The sequence below is a fragment of the Prionailurus bengalensis genome, chromosome D4, assembly GCF_016509475.1.
Source record: "Prionailurus bengalensis isolate Pbe53 chromosome D4, Fcat_Pben_1.1_paternal_pri, whole genome shotgun sequence".
Taxonomy (NCBI): Eukaryota; Metazoa; Chordata; class Mammalia; order Carnivora; family Felidae; genus Prionailurus; species Prionailurus bengalensis.
In genome coordinates, this window is record NC_057359.1 from 90404242 (window position 1) to 90421357 (window position 17116).

The 17116-nt window shown below is 53.9% G+C and overlaps 1 protein-coding gene across 1 annotated transcript in view; it reads left to right on the forward strand.

Annotated features, from left to right (window-relative positions):
- The window catches only part of CFAP77 (cilia and flagella associated protein 77), a 131576-nt gene extending 114460 nt beyond the window's left edge, over positions 1-17116 (forward strand). The window contains exon 6 of the mRNA XM_043565206.1: positions 14820-17116. Within this exon, the coding sequence (XP_043421141.1) occupies positions 14820-14942 (123 nt within the window). The 3' untranslated portion in view covers positions 14943-17116. The remainder of the gene's footprint in view (positions 1-14819) is intronic.

Here is a 17116-nt window from a genome sequence, read left to right on the forward strand (position 1 = left end):
AGAAAGCATCGTCAGGTAAATTTCCAGAGAAAGTAATTAAGGAATCCCCATTGTCTAAAATCAGCCGCAAAATTCGGAGCTCTGGAATTTGACGCTCGCTGGGGATCTGGTGTCTCCTCCCGGCCTGATCCGTCATCAAAACGAACAGGGGAGGTTTAAGGGGGGGGGATCGGCTGGTGTGCTCCCCCCTCGCTCTCCCGAAGACGCCCCTCCAGCACCTCGTGTTCCTGCAGGCGTCCTCTTGTCGGAGGAGTGGTAGGCAGCAAATGAGGTCACCGCTTGTGGGACGGGGGTGAGATTAATACACAGATCTGTAGACCTCTCTGAAATCTGCAAGCACCAATTAATATTTATCAAGTACCCATGGCGTCCACGATACCAGGCATCAGCATGCAGAACATACAGTCCCTGGCATCGGGGAGTCTACGCTCCGATTCAAAAGCTACACACAGATGGATGGCCCACGTGCTTGGAGGCCCCCCACCCTGGTGGGACAGCCCATTGTGAGTGTGCGTTAATATTTATAGCGAGTGGCCTCTTCTGACGGAGGTGATGTCGAATTTTCGTCCAGGCACAGCCCGCTGGCCTCCCCGAAGTGGCTGGGTGTGGCGTTGGGGGGGGGGGTCCGCTCACAGACTCCCTCCAAGGGTCTCAGCAACACGCCTCCTTCTCTAAGTCCCTCCTTGCCTCTTACTTGAGCTTGAAGACGGGCCTGCCATGACTGTCCAGACCATACCCTTGGAGGTTTCTGAGCTTCTGAGCGCAGAGAGTGGGCTAAGCAGCCACCCGACGGAATACCCCATCTCCCGTTGGCAGCTGGACGCCCCACGGCCGCCTCCCCAGAGAGCGGAACCGGGCAGCGTCCCATCATCCGAGCTCTGGAAAGAAGAGCCCCCCCCTCCCCCGCCCCCCCCGCTCCCCGCCAGCTCCACCTGTCACGACGTCTGTTGACAACCCCATTTGAAAACGGCCGGCACCGCGGCCGTGAAGGCTCGTTCTGTCTCCCATTCGCTCCTTCCCCAGCCCGGTTTTGAAAGGCGAAGATTCTGGGAGGCACACGCACCCGCCTCCCCCCTCCGCCCCCCTGCAGGCCCCGTCACGGAGGGAGAGAGGCGGCAGCCTGGGTGAGCGGGGCTGATGGGCCTCCTCACCTGGCCCCACGGTGCACCGCCTCCAATTAAATCAAAATGGCTTGTTTTTAATGGTCTTTTACACTGACAAGTGGGCGATCATTTTGGGCCCACTAGCTGTCAGGGAGCGGAGGCAAATCCTCGGTTGATAATGCCCAATGCTTCCAATTAGGAGCCGGGGCCGCTCCTGGCGTGCTAACGATTCCCCAGCCGCCCCCCAGGCCCCTTTGGCGCTGGTGTTTCTTCCTGCCTGTTCCGCCGCAAATTACTGACACAAAACGGAAGGCCCCGCGTCTCCTCTGCCACGCCAGGCCGGGCCCTGTTGGGCTTAATGAGCCGATGGAAGTTTCGTGGCCCCGGCGCTAAATTCTTTTCTTGTTTGACAGCTGCTCGGCTAAGGCGAGTGTTGACCTTATAAAAGATTTAGTGTTTCTCATTATCTTCTGTCAAGCTTCACAAGTGATGGCTCTGCGGTTATCATTTGCATCCTGGGTGTGTGTGTGTGTGTGTGTGCGTGCGTGTGCGTGCGTGTGCTGGATGGGGGCTCCGGGGTGCAGACGGGGAATGGGAAGGGGTCCTTGTCTCCCTGCCTCGCATCCGGCTCCCACACGACAGCTTCCAGGGCGACACTCTTCTGGGGCTGAGCCGTTCCAAAGAGAAGCCGAGATGACGGGTGGCTCGAACCAAGGCTCCCGGGCCTCCCCGGGTGGGGCCTCCGTGGGGACCGGCCGACTCCCACGGCCAGGACGTGCCGGGCAAAAGGAGGATGTGAGCCGGACTCACTGCTGGGGACAGTGTTCCGGCCACACCTGAGGGTTCACCGAGAGGAACTCACTCCTCCCTTAGCGGCCCGTGTAAGGCCATCGCCCGCAAGCTTCCTCCCCTGGCTTTGCATCCTACATCAGGATTTGATGGTTTTTAAAAGCAGAACCGCTAAGAAAAAGGGGCCCGTATCACTGCCCCGATGTGACAATGGTGGCATTGGTCAGTCCTTACTGTGATTCTGTGCCCGTGCTGCGCTGGGGCCGCCCCAAACTAACAAGACTCAGGGGGGTCCGTGCCGTCTCCTTTGCCAGGCTCCTGCTGGCCTCCCCACCCGTCCCTTTCAGTCTCCGCGCTCTCCCCTCGCTCACGGACCCCCTGGCCAACCCAGGTGAGGGTGACCCGCGGGGACCTGGAAAGGGAGACAGAGTTAAGGGCAGGCGAGCGCCTGGCTGGCTTCTCCTGTGGATTCTGAGTCTTTATTTGTCTCCAATAGAGGCGACCCTCTTGTCATCTCTTAGAACAAAAACGTGGCGCCCTCTCCCTCTTGTGACCACGGCAGACCTTGCCAACTGGTCCCTGCACACTTTTACACGAGCCGCGGTTCGGCCCGAGAGGATTTTATAGCAGAACAGCCACCATCGGTCTGAGCTGATACGATATGTGAAGTGAAACCTCCTCACCATCCCTGCCTCAGCGTGGCCGTGCAAACAAACTGCTGAGTATTCAGAAAGTCCTCCTCTTCTCATGCTAGGCTGCTACGGTATGTATACAAGAGGAAATAAACGATAACCCACCAAAGGAGAACAGATAAATTGGGCATCATCAGGACATCGCCACAACTTTGTCGGTCCAAACGATACTCGGTGCGAAGACAACCCACAGGGTAGGAGCAAATATTTGCAAATCCCATCTCTGATACAGGACTTGTACCTATGAATATAAATATGACCCTTACAACTCAGTAATGAAAAGATAAATAATCTAGTCAAAAATTTTCTTTAATTTTTTTAGTGTTTTTTTATTTATTTTTGAGAGAGACAGAGACAGAGACAGAGCTTAACCGACTGAGACACCCAGGCGCCCCCCCCCCCCATTTTTTTTAAATGTCTACTTATTTTTGAGAGAGAGACAGAGTGTGAGCAGGGGAGGGGGCAGAGAGAGAGGGAGACACAGAATCCGAGGCAGGCTCCGGGCTCCGAGCTGTCAGCACAGAGCTCAACGTGGGGCTCAAACTCACGAACTGTGAAATCATGACATTGGACGTTCAACCGACTGAGCCACCCAGATGCCCCTATATTAAATAAAATGTTAAAAAAATTTTTTTAACGTTTGTTTATTATGGAGAGACAGACAGAGACAGAGTGTGAGCAGGGGAGGGGCAGAGAGAGAGGGAGACACAGAATCCCAAGCAGGCTCCAGGCTCCGAGCTGTCAGCACAGAGCCCGACGCGGGGCTCGAACCCACAAACGGTGAGACCGTGACCTGAGCTGAAGTCGGACGCTCAACTGACGGAGCCACCCAGACGCCCCATTATAATCAAATTTTAAATGGCCAAAGGACTGTATAGACATTCCTCCAAAGAAGATACTCAGATGGCCAATAAGCACATGAGGGATGTCCAACATCGAGAGGCATCAGGGAAACGCAGATCAAACCTCAGTGGGACCCTGCTTGGGTCCCAGCAGCTAGGACGGCTGCGATAAAAACAAAACAAACACAGACAGTAACAAGTGTTGGCGAAGATGCGAAGAAATCGGAACCCTCCTACGTCGCTGGTGAGAATAAAATGGTACAGCCACTTCGGAAAGCCCAGTGGGAAGTTCCTCCAAAGGCTAGCGTTCCCACATGTCCCCCCCCCCCCACCGCCTCCCCACCCAGCGATTCCACTGCCAATTATCTCGCCAAGAGACAGGAAAACGTGTCCACGTAACAACTCGTACGTGCATGTTCACAGCGTGGTATTATTCATATGAGCTGTATGATCCGTGAATTATATCTCAATAAAGCTCTTCCAAAAAAAAAAAAAAAAAGGTCAGGCCACTTGAAAGACAGGAGTAGCACACGAGTCAGATGAGTGTCCATTGTCCAGATGCCATCTTTGGAGGTCGGAGCAGGATGCTGACTGGCTGCCATGAAAGGGCCTCAGAGAGGGAAGGAGGTCTTCTCAGTTCCCCCGATGGTCCAATATGACTCCCACTTCCCTGAAGCCCGTGAAACTTAGAGGCTAAAGAAGCAGACGTGGGAGCTGACCTGGAGGTTTTCGGGGAGTTCAGCCCAACACCCCACCGTGGTGTTACCTTGTCCCTTAGCCACCGGCGTCCGGCGCAAAGATTCATCGGCCAACTTCGGTTGCAGCCGTTGACTGGTTGACTTGCCTCAGCAAGTCCTCGTAAGTGCTCTAGAAATACTGGTGTGACTTCTGGAAAAAGCAGGTCGATTCTCCTTCTCAAAGGCATGCATGCTGGTCTTTCCTTCGGCGCCAGGAAGTCCCCAAGCGCCCCAGAGTCAGTGGAGGAAGACCGGGATCCCCCCCCCCCCCCGCTCCCGCCCCGCCCAGTCCCTCCCTCACCTGGCATGGTGATTCCTCGAGGTGCCACGCTAGACCTTGCGGGGAGGCAGGAAGTTTGTTTCCTAAGCCTGAGCTTGGATGTTCTTTGAAAACACAGCATGTGTCAGCAGGGAGGGTCAGGCCCTGTGTCCTTGCTCTGTCTATTTTTGGACCACGGAGAAATTAGAACCGGTAGCAGAATAACGACTTAGGGGACCAGATGTCTCGGGAGAGACTGTCACCCTCGTTAATTACTTAAGCTACGAACCGTCTACATCGGAGTTTGGGGCTCAGCCTGCTGGCCAATGATGTCCTGCACGGATGGATCTGTGTTCAACGGGGGCCTCTGACCTCCAGCTGCCCTGAACTTGACAGAAATTACTGACCTGGGACTGATCCATAATTTTCAAGGGCCCCTCATTAGAGGAGACAGCCCCTCAATCTTTTAAAGCCAAACCTCTCTCCCAGTCTCCTGAGTGGTTGCCACTTAAAAAAAAAAACAAAAAGCAAACAACAACAACAACAAAAAACCAATCCCCCACCAAAACTAAACTAAGATTTCTATAGCTGCTTTTTTTTTCTCTTAGTTCTTTGGCAGATTTTATTATTAATTATTATTATTATATATTTTTTAATCTGGCTATTTTTTTTTTAATTTTTTTTTTCAACGTTTATTTATTTTTGGGACAGAGAGAGACAGAGCATGAACGGGGGAGGGGCAGAGAGAGAGGGAGCCACAGAGTCGGAAACAGGCTCCAGGCTCTGAGCCATCAGCCCAGAGCCGGACGCGGGGCTGGAACTCACAGACCGCGAGATCGTGACCTGGCTGAAGTCAGACGCTTAACCGACTGCGCCACCCAGGCGCCCCTAATCTGGCTATTTTTTTCTCAGATCCTGGCTTTTGCCTTCTCGGCCCCCAGACTTGGCCCCCAGACTTGGCCCTGGCAGGCTTGGTGTCCAGTTGGGGGACTATCGTGTGGCTAATGAGAGGGGACTGGAAGGTCAGGTGGCCCAGCTGCCCCTTTCAGTAGGACCGTGTCCAGGGCCTGGGCTGAGCCAGGGCACCTGCCCAGCGGCAGGTTAGTCCCTCCCGGCCGCCCGGTGCGCATGCACACACCCTCCACACGCCACTGGTGTGGTGTCACAAAGGACAGCAGGGTCCATCCGTCTCTCTGCCATAAAGAGTCCCATGTCGCGGCTGCCCCCATGCCCTCCTACAGCAGAGGCCTGACGCGGAGGGAGAAGACAGAAAGGAGACCGGGAAAGACAGAAGGCAAAACGCTTCTCGCTCTTCTTAGCGTGTGGGTTAAAGCTGGTCCACCCGCCGAAGGCTGGTGTCACCAGGCAAAACGACCACGTCTTTCCTCCTTGGGTCCTGGAGGTCTTGTAGGCACTGAGATGACTGTGCCCAGTGAGCGGGATAAGTCAAATGCGGGGAGAGTCCGCCCAAGCCAAAGTCACAAACCAGTGGCTGGGAAACTTCATTTGGCCACAAAACTCATGATTCAGATGGAATCATGCAAATCTCCAGCAAATAAATCTCGTAAAACAGAGTAACTCTTTCCGAGCTGTGCGTTGAGGGAGGAGCCCCCGCTCGCCTACCTCCCTCGCCCCCGGGTCCCCTCTGCAAAAGGCAGTTTCAAAAGCCCGCCTTGTGTCTTCACATTAAAAAGAGGAAAAGGCGATAATTCCTTTCAGGTGAAACTGACGCCCTCTCAGCTTCCTTCCCTGATCCCAGTCCCGACCCTCCCGCCTGGGCATGACTTCCAGGCACTTCTGTCTTCCAGCTCCGCTTCATACACGTGCTTGCACCACACGGGGGTCTCTTGTAGGTTTTAAGTCTTTCAAAAAGGGCGTCTGGGTGGCTCAGTTGGTTGAGCATCCGACTTGATTTCCACTCAGGTCATGATCTCTCGGTTCACGGGTTCGAGTCCTACATCGGACTCTGTGCTGACAGCACTGAGCCTGCTTGGGATTCTCTCTCTCTCTTTCTCTCTCTCTCTCTCTCTCTCTCTCTCTGCCCCTCCCCGACTCTCTCTCTCTCTTTTTCTCTCTCTCTCAAAAATAAACATTAAGTTTTTTTTAAATCATTCATATAAACGGCATCACACGTATGTTCTATTCTGTAAATGAAACTGTCTTTCCCCTGCAACATTGTTTTTGAGATTTATACCTGTTGACTCAGACAGACCTCGAGCGGCGTTGTCCCCTGGAACTTTCTGTGATGATGGGCATGTTATCCATCAGTAGCCACTGGCCACGTGGGGTTATTGAGCACTCGGAATGTGCTTTAGTACGACAAAGGGGCTGAATTTTTCATTTCATTCCATTTTAGCTACTTCGGATTTACATAGCCGCATGTGGCTCGTGGCCACCATGTTGGACGCGGCCACTCTGGGGTGGTCAGGTTAACTGATGCAGAGCGTTCGACTGTGTGAACTGACCGGCTTTGGTTCATCCAGTCCCCACGGATGCACATGCAGTTGTTTCTAATACTTTTTATCCTGAATCCTACGATGAGGATTCTTGTATACTCGTCTCTCGGTGGGCATTTTTGAAAGTTTCTAAACACGGACTCTGGTTCATAGAGGGTGCGCAAGCCCAGCATTTCCAGGTAACGCCAAACCCTCTCGAACGATTGTGCCGCTTAACGCCCTTGCTAGTGGTCTAAGAAAGTTCCCACTTCTAACGTCAGGCTTATTACCATTATCACCAGTGGGATGGGCAGGAAATGGCATTTTCCTTACTTCCTGATCACAAACATTAGTTTGAGCTGGTTTCCTGTGTTTGCTGGCCTTCACATCTCCCCTCCGCGAACGGCCCGTTCATTTCTTCTTCCTGATTTTTGATCTCCGTGGGAGGGCAACACACTTTCACCTGCCTTATTCTTCGAGTCTCTGCCTGTATGTTATCCCCTCAGAAAGCCTTCTGTGGTCCCAAAGTGCGAGTTTGATTGCCTGTATTATGAGCTCTTACAAATCTGGTACTTCCGGGGCACCTAGCTGGCTCGGTTAGTGGAGCGTGAAACTCTTGACCTCAGGGTTGTGGGTTCGAGCCCCATGTCGGGTTTGAGATTACTTAAAAAAAAAAATCTGTAAAAAAAAAAAAAGAGAGAAAGAAAAGAAAAACAAATCTGGTACTTACTTTAGTACTTAACCCTAATTGAGTAATTAGTTGTGTGATTATATTTTTATTACTGTTTCCTGGGTCCACCGTAGCAGAGGCTTTCTGAATTCTTCCAGTCTCCTGGTGCCTAGCACAGAGTCTGGTACCTAGTGGATACTCAAATGACAAGTAGATAAACAAAAGGGCTGGGGCCCCTGGGTGGCTCAGTCGGTTGGGCGTCCGATTTCGGCTCAGGTCATGATCTCCAGCGTGGGTTCGAGCCCCGCGTCGGGCTCTGTGCTGAGAGCTCGGAGCCTGGAGCCTGTTTCAGATTCTGTGTCTCCCTCTCTCTCTGCCTCTCTCTCTCTCTCTCTCAAAAATAAATAAACATAAAAGTAAATTAAAAAAAAAAAAAAGGACAATGGCCACGTCTTGTCCCCCAACCCAGATCACGTGGGCACCTGCTCCATAATGGCGACGCATCATTCTGCCAAGGGATTTTCTGTTGAAAATAGATCACGCTTTTCAGGGAAGCACGGAAAGTAAAAACTAAACACATACAAAGGGTCTGATTCATGCAAATTACCTTAGCACCAAAGAAAATGAAATTAGAAATCAGTCACAAATGGAATACAATCGCCTGGCAATGTAAAAAGCACACTTACAAATGACTAAAAGACCAAAGAAGAAACCCAAACGGAAATTTGATAGAAATTAGATGAAAAGAGAGCCGAACAAAAATAAATACACTCAAAACTCGAAAGCGAGACGAGATCAAAGTCAATTTAGAGGGCAAAGGCATTGCTCGTGCTAGTTATATAAACGGTAAAGAGTGAAAGGTAATTAGCTAGCAGAGGATTCTAGATGCTAAGAAGAGAAGAACGGAGGGACCGGCCTCAAAGAAGGAATCGTGAAGTCTTGTGCAAAATTCACAAAGTGGTCAAGGTACAGTTAAGGGTATGAATCAAAAGAAAAGCTGCTTCGAAGAAAGTGGGCGGGAGGAGCACAGATGCTTTCTCCTGCAGTGGGAGACAGAACCCGGGGATCCGGATTCCCCGGGGGCCAAGTAGGGCCGCAGGCGGCAGGGGGTGGGCTCACGAAAGGGTGACGGGCTGGCTGCCGGGCTCGAGCTGGGCCGAGAACCGGAGAATCTCTTGCCCACCTTGGGGCCTGGATTTTTCATCTGTGCGGTTGGAGTCCGTGAGGTCCAAGGCCTCTTCCAACTCTGAGTTTCTGGGAATCTTTTGTTCCAGTTTGGTTGCAGAGAGTCAAAAAATATCAGCCGGGGAGGGGATTAGGATTCTTAGGACCAGCGGCGAACGCTAATCTCTTTTGAGATCTGATGGCTGTTCAGCTCCCCTGCCTCTTGTCTCCCAGCCGGGTTGATTTGCTTTCATTTCCTGCGATTTGCCCAAACTCTCCCCATCGCAGGGCTCTGGCAGCCTCCCACCTTTGCGGACTTTCTCCCTTCCTCTTCCCCTGCCCAGCCCCCTCATCTTCTCTAGAAAGGCCTTCCTGCCCCCCAGCTGGAGTTAAGTCCCCATCCACAGTCCTGTTAAATTGCCGTAAAGCACGCGTCGTGTTGTCAGCGGCTGCCTCGCACGCCGTCTTGCGAGGTCCACGGGGCAAGTGCCGTGGCCCGTGTCACTCACCGGCATATCCCCAGGAGTACTGCACGGTGGAGGTGTCCAGTCCCAACGCTATCTAGATGCTGCCCGTTCAAACACAACCAGAGCCTTGGCCAGCCAGGGTAGAGCTGCCCCCGCCCGCCCTGCTCCTGGGGCCGCCCGCAGGCTGTGGCGCTCACCTCTTATTTACCTGCATGGACCCCAGAGTGACTCAGCCCCATTCAGCAAAGCTGTCTCCTGCCAAAGCCGCTACAATTTCTTACCTCCGGGCGGAGGCAGACCGCAGATGGCTTAATTTAGAAGCGTCTCCGAAGGAATTCCTTGCTCTCTACTCTTCATCCTGCGACTCCAGGGGTCTGTGGGGTCGTGACCACACACGGCTTGAGGCCTGACTTGTAATTAGGCTCCTCGTCTCTGGCTGAGCTGCTATTTTAGGAGAGGAGAGTGTGTGTGCCTGTGGGAGAGGAGCCACAACGTTCCCAGCAGTGACTCACTTGACTCGTTTCTTGAGCGTTTGTTACAGAGGGAGTGGAGTCTGTCCAGGAAGACCGGGGCCAGATTCCCACAGCTCTGGCTTCATTCTGTGCAACCGGGAGCAAGCGACTTAACCTTTCTGGGCCTCCATTTTCCCATCTGTAAGATGGAGACGGGGTCCGGATGTTCTGGGGCTCATGTGACATCCAAGCGCTGTGCCTGGCAAAGAGCAAGTCTGTTAGGGCACTGCTGAAGGGTCCATTCGTGGGGAACAGGACGGAGTCCGCAGAGGGACACCCGCGTCCTGGCATTCTGAGAGCCGGACCTCTCCTCTCCGTGGACTCCTGGGTTCTGCGGGGGGATTGGGGATTTCAAGGGATCCGGTTTCCCCTCTCCTTCTAAGGACCCATCCCACGTTGGGGGCAAGCTTTTGCTTGAGTTAGCCTTTGAGAGAGCCCATCAGACCCAACCACCACGAATCTCCTTTGGTTTTCACCTTGGAGACCAAGGCCAGGATGCATACCTGCCTTTCTACCCCTGCTCACACCATTTCCCCTACACCTCCTTTCCCATCATCCCGGCCCCTTGGGCCACATTCAAGGCCCACCTGGCCCGAGGAGGCTTCTCTGACCACCTGAGGCCAGGTGAACCCGGCCCACTGCTTTCATTCGCTCACTCGTTCATTTGCGCACCCTTCCAGCTTTGTTTCAACATGGCCCCATGCTAGGCACAGGGTGGGGGTCTTGAACAGGATAGATGCAGAGCCCGCCTCAGGGCTCCAGGGCTGGGCACTAGCTTGAGCTCCCCTATCTTGGACAGCTTAACTCCACAAGGTTCCAGCTGGAATGGGAATTCACGGATATCAGAGACTTCATGCGGCACACAGTGTGGCCGAAAACATAATGGGTGCCAGAATGCGCACGATCGGTCACTGGGCTGAGGCTCCCACGCCCAAAATACCCCTTTAGAAAACCAAAGGGAATGCCAAAGTACAAAAGGTGTGCATCTTCCCTGGCACCTAGTAGGTACTTAATCCATAGTTTTGAGTTGAATGGATGAATGATCGTTTCTTCCTCACCAAAGTTTCTAAGTAAGAGGAGACTGCCAAAAAGGAAATTTCTTCCGCGGGTCTCTTTTGTCTCTGTGCTGGTTTTAACCTGATTGTCTCTAAGCTGAGCAGCTCCTTGGGGCTGGATCCTTCTGCCATCTCCTCAGAAGATGAGAGTGAGTGCTGAGCCTGCTGCCACCAACACCAAATCAACACTACCCACCACCAACACCACCCATCATCAGCACCACCATCAACACGACCCATCATCAGCACCACTCACCATCAACATCACCCACCATCAACACCAAATCAACACCACCTACCATTAATACCATCCACCATCAACACTATGCACCATCAACACTACCCACATCAGCACGACCCGGTCGTCAACACTACCCACTGTCAACACCACCCACCATCAACACCAAATCAACACCACCTATCATCAACACCACCCACCCCCAACACTACCCGCCATCAACACCAAATTCACTACCACTCATCAAATGCCATCAACACCATCTACCATTCCCGCCTACTGAGCTGCCCAGAGAACTGGCTTGGAGGTGGTATTCATTTCCTGAGGCTGCCATAACAGACTACCACAAACGTGGCGATTTAAACAATAGAAATTTATTCTCTGGCAGTTCTGGAGGCCAGAAATCCAAAATCAAGATTTAAGCAGGGCTGCATTCCCACCAGTCATGGGAGAAGGAAGTCGTGGGCAAGGAAGAAGGCTTCCTTGCCTCTTGCAGCTCTAGGTGGCTCCTGTCACCCCTGAGCTGCGGCGATAACTTCAGAGGGTTTCACATGGCCCTCTACTCTGTATCTGTGTCTCCTGTCTCAAGCATCCTTGTCATTGGAATCAGAACCTTCTTGAGTAATTCAGGATGTTCTCATCTTGAGATCCTTAAACTAATTACATCTGCAAAGACCTTTTTTTTTTTTTTTTTTTACAAATAAGATCATATCCACAGATTCCAGTGGTGGACATATCTTTTTTGGGGGGCTGTGAGGGGATGCACGGAAATAGCAGAGATGTGGGCTATGGAGTTACACTTCCCTGTCAAGAGCCATTGGTGGCTGGCCACCAAGGAGGACACTATTGCCACTCTGAATGCTACAGGAGACCGCGGACACCTAAGAGTCCCAGCCGGCTGGGCCTCTGAATCAGCCAAGGTGCCCATGACGCCTCTGGAGACCCAGAGTGCCAGCCTTCCTGAGCATCCCTGGCTGCCTTCTTGCAAAGCATGGGTGTCAGGAAAATCATGTCACCGTGTAAAAATCAAGCCATCCCTTGCCCAGAAGGGGCACAAAGGCGCACCTCGGAAGCCTTTTGTTTGTTGGCTATGTTCCTCCTCCACAAAGTGCGGGGTCTTCTCTCTTCCCGATAACGTTTGCGTGGCCACTTGGTGGCTTTTCTGAACCTGGAGATGGAGCTGAGAACAAGATCGTGGTTTGCTTGATCGAAACGAGTTGAGCACAGGTATTGAGCCCCGGGGCCTGTGGCACCTCCGGCTCTGCCTGGGTTCCAAGAGCCCCGGATGATCTCGATGCACGTCCAAGAAACTCACAACCTGAGGCTGGGGCTGCCCTGGCTCCCAGAAGCGCTGCCCCAGACGGTCCACGGGGTCCGCAAATCTTGAAGTGACGACCCACACCGTCGTGTGTGTTGGGACTTGGGGCATTTTCTTCCCCAGGGAGAGGGCCCATGGCTTCCTGCAGAGTCTCCGAAGGGGTCTACCTGCCCGAGAATGAAGAACATGGTTTCTGTCTTGCACTAACAACTAAATCAACCCGCCACCAGCTGACTTTTAGGAGCTCCTAACGAGCGAGCGTCCGTAACCCCCTACTCCCTTTCGACCTCATGAGCGAGTTGTGGGGGGAGGGGACACCCAGACACAGCGCGAGCTGTGGCTGCTGCAGAATTTCCTAGAAAGAATCCACAACTTAGTGCCCCGCGCGGTGGGGGTGGGGTGGAGACTAGAACAGTGTCTCCGACACCGATTCCCTGGACAAGCTGCTCTGGGCCTCAGTCCCCTCGTCTGTATAAGAATGGACACAGTCCGCTTGGATCCCATTGGGCCCTCAGGTACCCTGATGGCGGGCACACAGCCCCTGGACCTGAGGCCGGACAGCCCACAGCAAGGGCCTGGCTGACCCCGAGGGGTGGCCCAGACCCTGGACCCGGGGAGCCTGGCGGTGTCGCAGAGCAAGGCGGCAGATCAGGCTGCAGGGGACCAGGAGGTCACATCAGCCCTGCACCTGGGCTCAGTAGAGGCATCACCCGGCTCTCTGCCATCAGGCAACCAGTTGGGCCACAAGCTCTGGTTAAGGGTCATGACTTTTCCCGGGGGTGGGGAGGTCCCAGGCCTCTGTGTTCCCAGACGGGCATCACCATACGGGTCCCCAAGCCCAGAGACTCCTTCCAAGCGCCTCCTTGTTAACTACTGTCTTTTACTATCTTATCTTTTCCCCGTCTTTCCTTTCCCTCACCTTTCCACCCCTGAAAGGCTGCCCGCGGCACTGGGGCTTAGCTACCCACCCCAGAGGGTGGCCCCGGGCCTGGATTCTTGACAAGAATGGGTCCCGCTTCGTCATCCTGAAGAGCCTTCAGCTGCTCCTACAAACCCAAAGGGAACTCTTGCCATCGTCCCCTTGTGAGCTGGGGCTCCCGTGGGCCTGGGTGCCAGTGCGCATGCTGTCCCCTTAGCCTGGGAAACCCTTGCTCGCCCTTCCAGCCTCCCCTTCACGTCTCTTCCCGGGGCGGGGGGGGGGGGGAGTCCTGACTCCCGTTGAGGGCTGAGCTCATGCTGTCTGTGCTCACTGCACACCCCTGCCTGCCTGTCTCAGTTCTAATGAAACAGTTGCATAATTATTGCCTCTGTCTGCTCCTCCCTGAGTGGACAGAAAATCCCTCTTGTTTCCTGCTGTATCCCCAGTGCCTGGCACAGAGCACATATTTATTTACTCAATAAATATGTGTTGCATGAATGCGTGAGAGGAGGAAGGAAGGAAGGAAGGAAGGAAGGGAGGAAGGGAGGGATGAAGAAAGAAAGGAGAAGGAAGGAAGGAAGGGAGGGAGGAAGAAGGAAGGGGCACAAAACCTTCCTACCCTGGGCCTCCTATAGGTTATCCTAAAGGAGAAATGCCATTTTAGGGGGGGTTTCTTGCTATTGGAGGTGACATAACAGACCCAGGAGACAGGAGGGGTTTTCGCCCACCACCATTTCTTGAGAAGGAAGGGCAGACTGAAATACTGACTGCATAACATTGTAGCTGAAGAGACGCTGGTTGGATCCGTGTCTCAAGTTTCCTCCGGAAGGGTGGCATTCTTGAACTCTGGTTCTGGTACTATTATCTCCTTGGGCGGCTGCCCCCTGGCAGGCCGTGCTTGGAGTGGACCCCCAGGAAGGAGCACTGACTGGGCCAGGGCCCCCTGGAGAGGGCGGGTTGTTTGGGGGTTTTCATGGTGGAAAATCAGCAGATGAAGGGCGGTGCAGGCTGTTGGGTCCCGCTGCACGGGGACTCCAGTCGTCAGGTGATATTTATCACACACACACACACACACACACACCCCTTCCCCGGCAACGAGTTGGACAGAAGGAAACATGCTGGGGGGCGCCTGGGGGGGGCTCAGTCAGTTAAGCATCTGACTCTTGATTTCAGCTCAGTGCATGATCTCATAGTTCGTGAGTTCGAGCCCTGCATCGGGCTCTGTGCTGACAGCGTGGAAACTGCTTGGGATTCTCTCTCCCCACCCCCTTCTCTGCCCCTCCCCTGCTTGCACTCTCTCTCAAAATAAATAAGTAAACTTAAAAATTCAAAAAGAAAGAAAGAAAGAAGAAAGAAAGAAAGAAAGAAAGAAAGAAAGAAAGAAAGAAAGAAAGAAAGAAGGAAGAAAGAAAGAAAGAAAGAAAGCCTGCCTTCTGTCCGTGGCCCATCACCCCCTCAGTGCCACGATGCTCACAGCCCAGCACTTCCTCCTTACATCTTCCCCTCACAGATGACTTGTGTTCTGGCTCTAAGATAGAAGCAGGGTGCGGGCAAGGGGAGGACGGGAGCCCCTGGGAGGAGCCTCATGCCCGCTGACCCGCTCTCCCTTCTAACCACAGGTGCCCCCCCATCTTGATACTTTCTTCACCGAGGCGGACCGCCAGAGAGCAATCAAAGCCCACCAGGAAGAGCACGCAGTGCGCCAGGGGACCCTGCGGATGGGCAACTACACCCACCCCTAAAGCCTTCTTGACACGGTAGAAAACTCCCGAAGGACTCACCTTCCTCGCCCCAGCTCGCGTTAGACTCCCCCCACTCCCCGCCATTTTTACGTGGCTTCTGCTTTGGCAAGGACCTCAGACTTAGGTCGTAGGTGGCCAGTCCTTCTCAGGTCAGCCAATACTTACTCACCACCCCCCCCAACCCTCAACCTAGGGATTCCCCCTCCTGCAGGAACCCACCCACCCTCGGTTCTCGAGCCCTCACCTGATAAGCCCGAATGACAAGGCAGATGTTAGACCCCGAGCTAAGGGTCGGTTCCTACGCTCTGCCCATTGAGCGGTAAGAACAACCTGTGTATTTCCTGCAGAAAGTGTGACAGTAATGTGCTTGGAAAGCCCTCATTTTATATTCTGAACACGAGTGTAACTGTTCTTTGGGGGATGCCTGATGTCTCACCATGCCGGTATTCTCTCTCTGGGGCCCCTGGCAGTGAATGGGAAGAGCCCGTGCTCCTGACTCAGGGCCTTCCCCCGACGCCCTCCACGCCGGGGACCTGTCAATCACACACACAGGCCAACACAGGCTTCTCCAGCCAGGCTGACCTTGGAAGGGCAACCCCGCCCCAAAGGAGACAGTCTTCCGGGCCAGTAGGTGGGCTGATGATGCACGGGCTGAGGACTCCTGAGTTCGGCCAAACTCCCGCGTGCTTCTGACCCCAATCTCTCCGCGTGTTCTTGCCTTCTCCCCACAAATCGTATATCGGTCTATTTTAAATGAAAAGTGCTATTTGTCCCCCTCCCGCTGTATCTTTATTTGAAAATCAGCAAGCCAGTAGCAAGGACCAGCGTCACCCTCTTCCGACGGCGTTCTGACCCGGACGCTCTTCGAGGCACATTACCTTCTCTGACACGTCCCCGCCGTGTCTGTATGAAGCCGGGCACATCCTCGAGGTTTTAAATCCCTTTTTTCGTCTGAAAATTCCAACGACTCCTCTTCAGCCCAGAGCTCTCCCCGGATTTCAGACTCACTTACCCAACTGCCCGCTTGACGTCTCCACTCAAGCGTCTGCTGTTCGGCGCAAACCAACACAGCCGAGACAGAGCACTTGACTTCCCTTTCTCCCCACCAAATTTGTTTCTCCCTCCATTTTTCCCTTCTCCTGGGTGACACCACCGTCGACCTGCTGGAGCATCCTCTCCCACCTCGAGTCTAGCAAGCAGCCTGTCAACGCCTCTTCCCAAACATCCCAACCCTTCCCCTCCCAACCATATTCTCCACAGAGCAGCCCCTTAGCATTCCAGCAGCTTCCGTCGCTCTCGAAGGAACCTCCACACCCCTCACCCGGCCCACGGCCCTTGCTCCTGCCTTATGCTTTCTGTCTGCTTCCACTTCTCCCTGGAACACCTGGGCCCCCGACTGTCACCTGCCCATCGCTTCCTGTCATCCAGATCTTCGCGCCAACATCAAGTCCCCTGCGCAAAAGGTCTTCCGCGAAATAGCCACCAGTGAAACTCACACCGGCTTGTTTTACTCCTTACAAAACAACGACGCCTTATTCACTGCCGGTCTCTCCTCTAGCAGGGATGTGGCGAGGGATCGGGGACCTAAGATCCCAGGGGCCCGACATACGGTAAGTGCCCGTGATATCCGTGGAAGGACCCCCCGCAGGAATGTCCACTACGGCTCACGCGCCCTGCAGGCCAAGTGCTGGGCAGGGAGGGACATCCAAGTCTGGTGTTGACGAGTCTGACTGCATTTCTCGATCAGCCCTCCCCACCCCACACATGTGTCCCAATTCCATACAAATCCCACGCATACTAACACCACTCAGGAACCTGGCCCAGCCAGGGCCTTGTCAGACCCCAACCTACTCCAAGGGCCAGAAGTCCTCCTCCCGCCGCACGAGTCCGAGAGGAACAAGCATCCCCACTGATTTTGGCCAAAGCCACCCTGAAGCCTTGTGACCCCACAGGGAGCAGCGAGCCTGGTGTGGGAGCACAAGAGAGCCCGCGGGACCCGGCCACTGAGCCAGCAGCCATCGCACGTGGCCGAGAGCGTGAGACCTGGCCTCCTCAACTAATTCCTGTGTGGCCTCGACCAAGTGTCTCAACCTCTCTATGCCTCGTCTGTGAGGCAGGACAGTGTAGGACATCTCCTCGAGCTAGATAACGATTAAAGAATGTGTACAGCATGA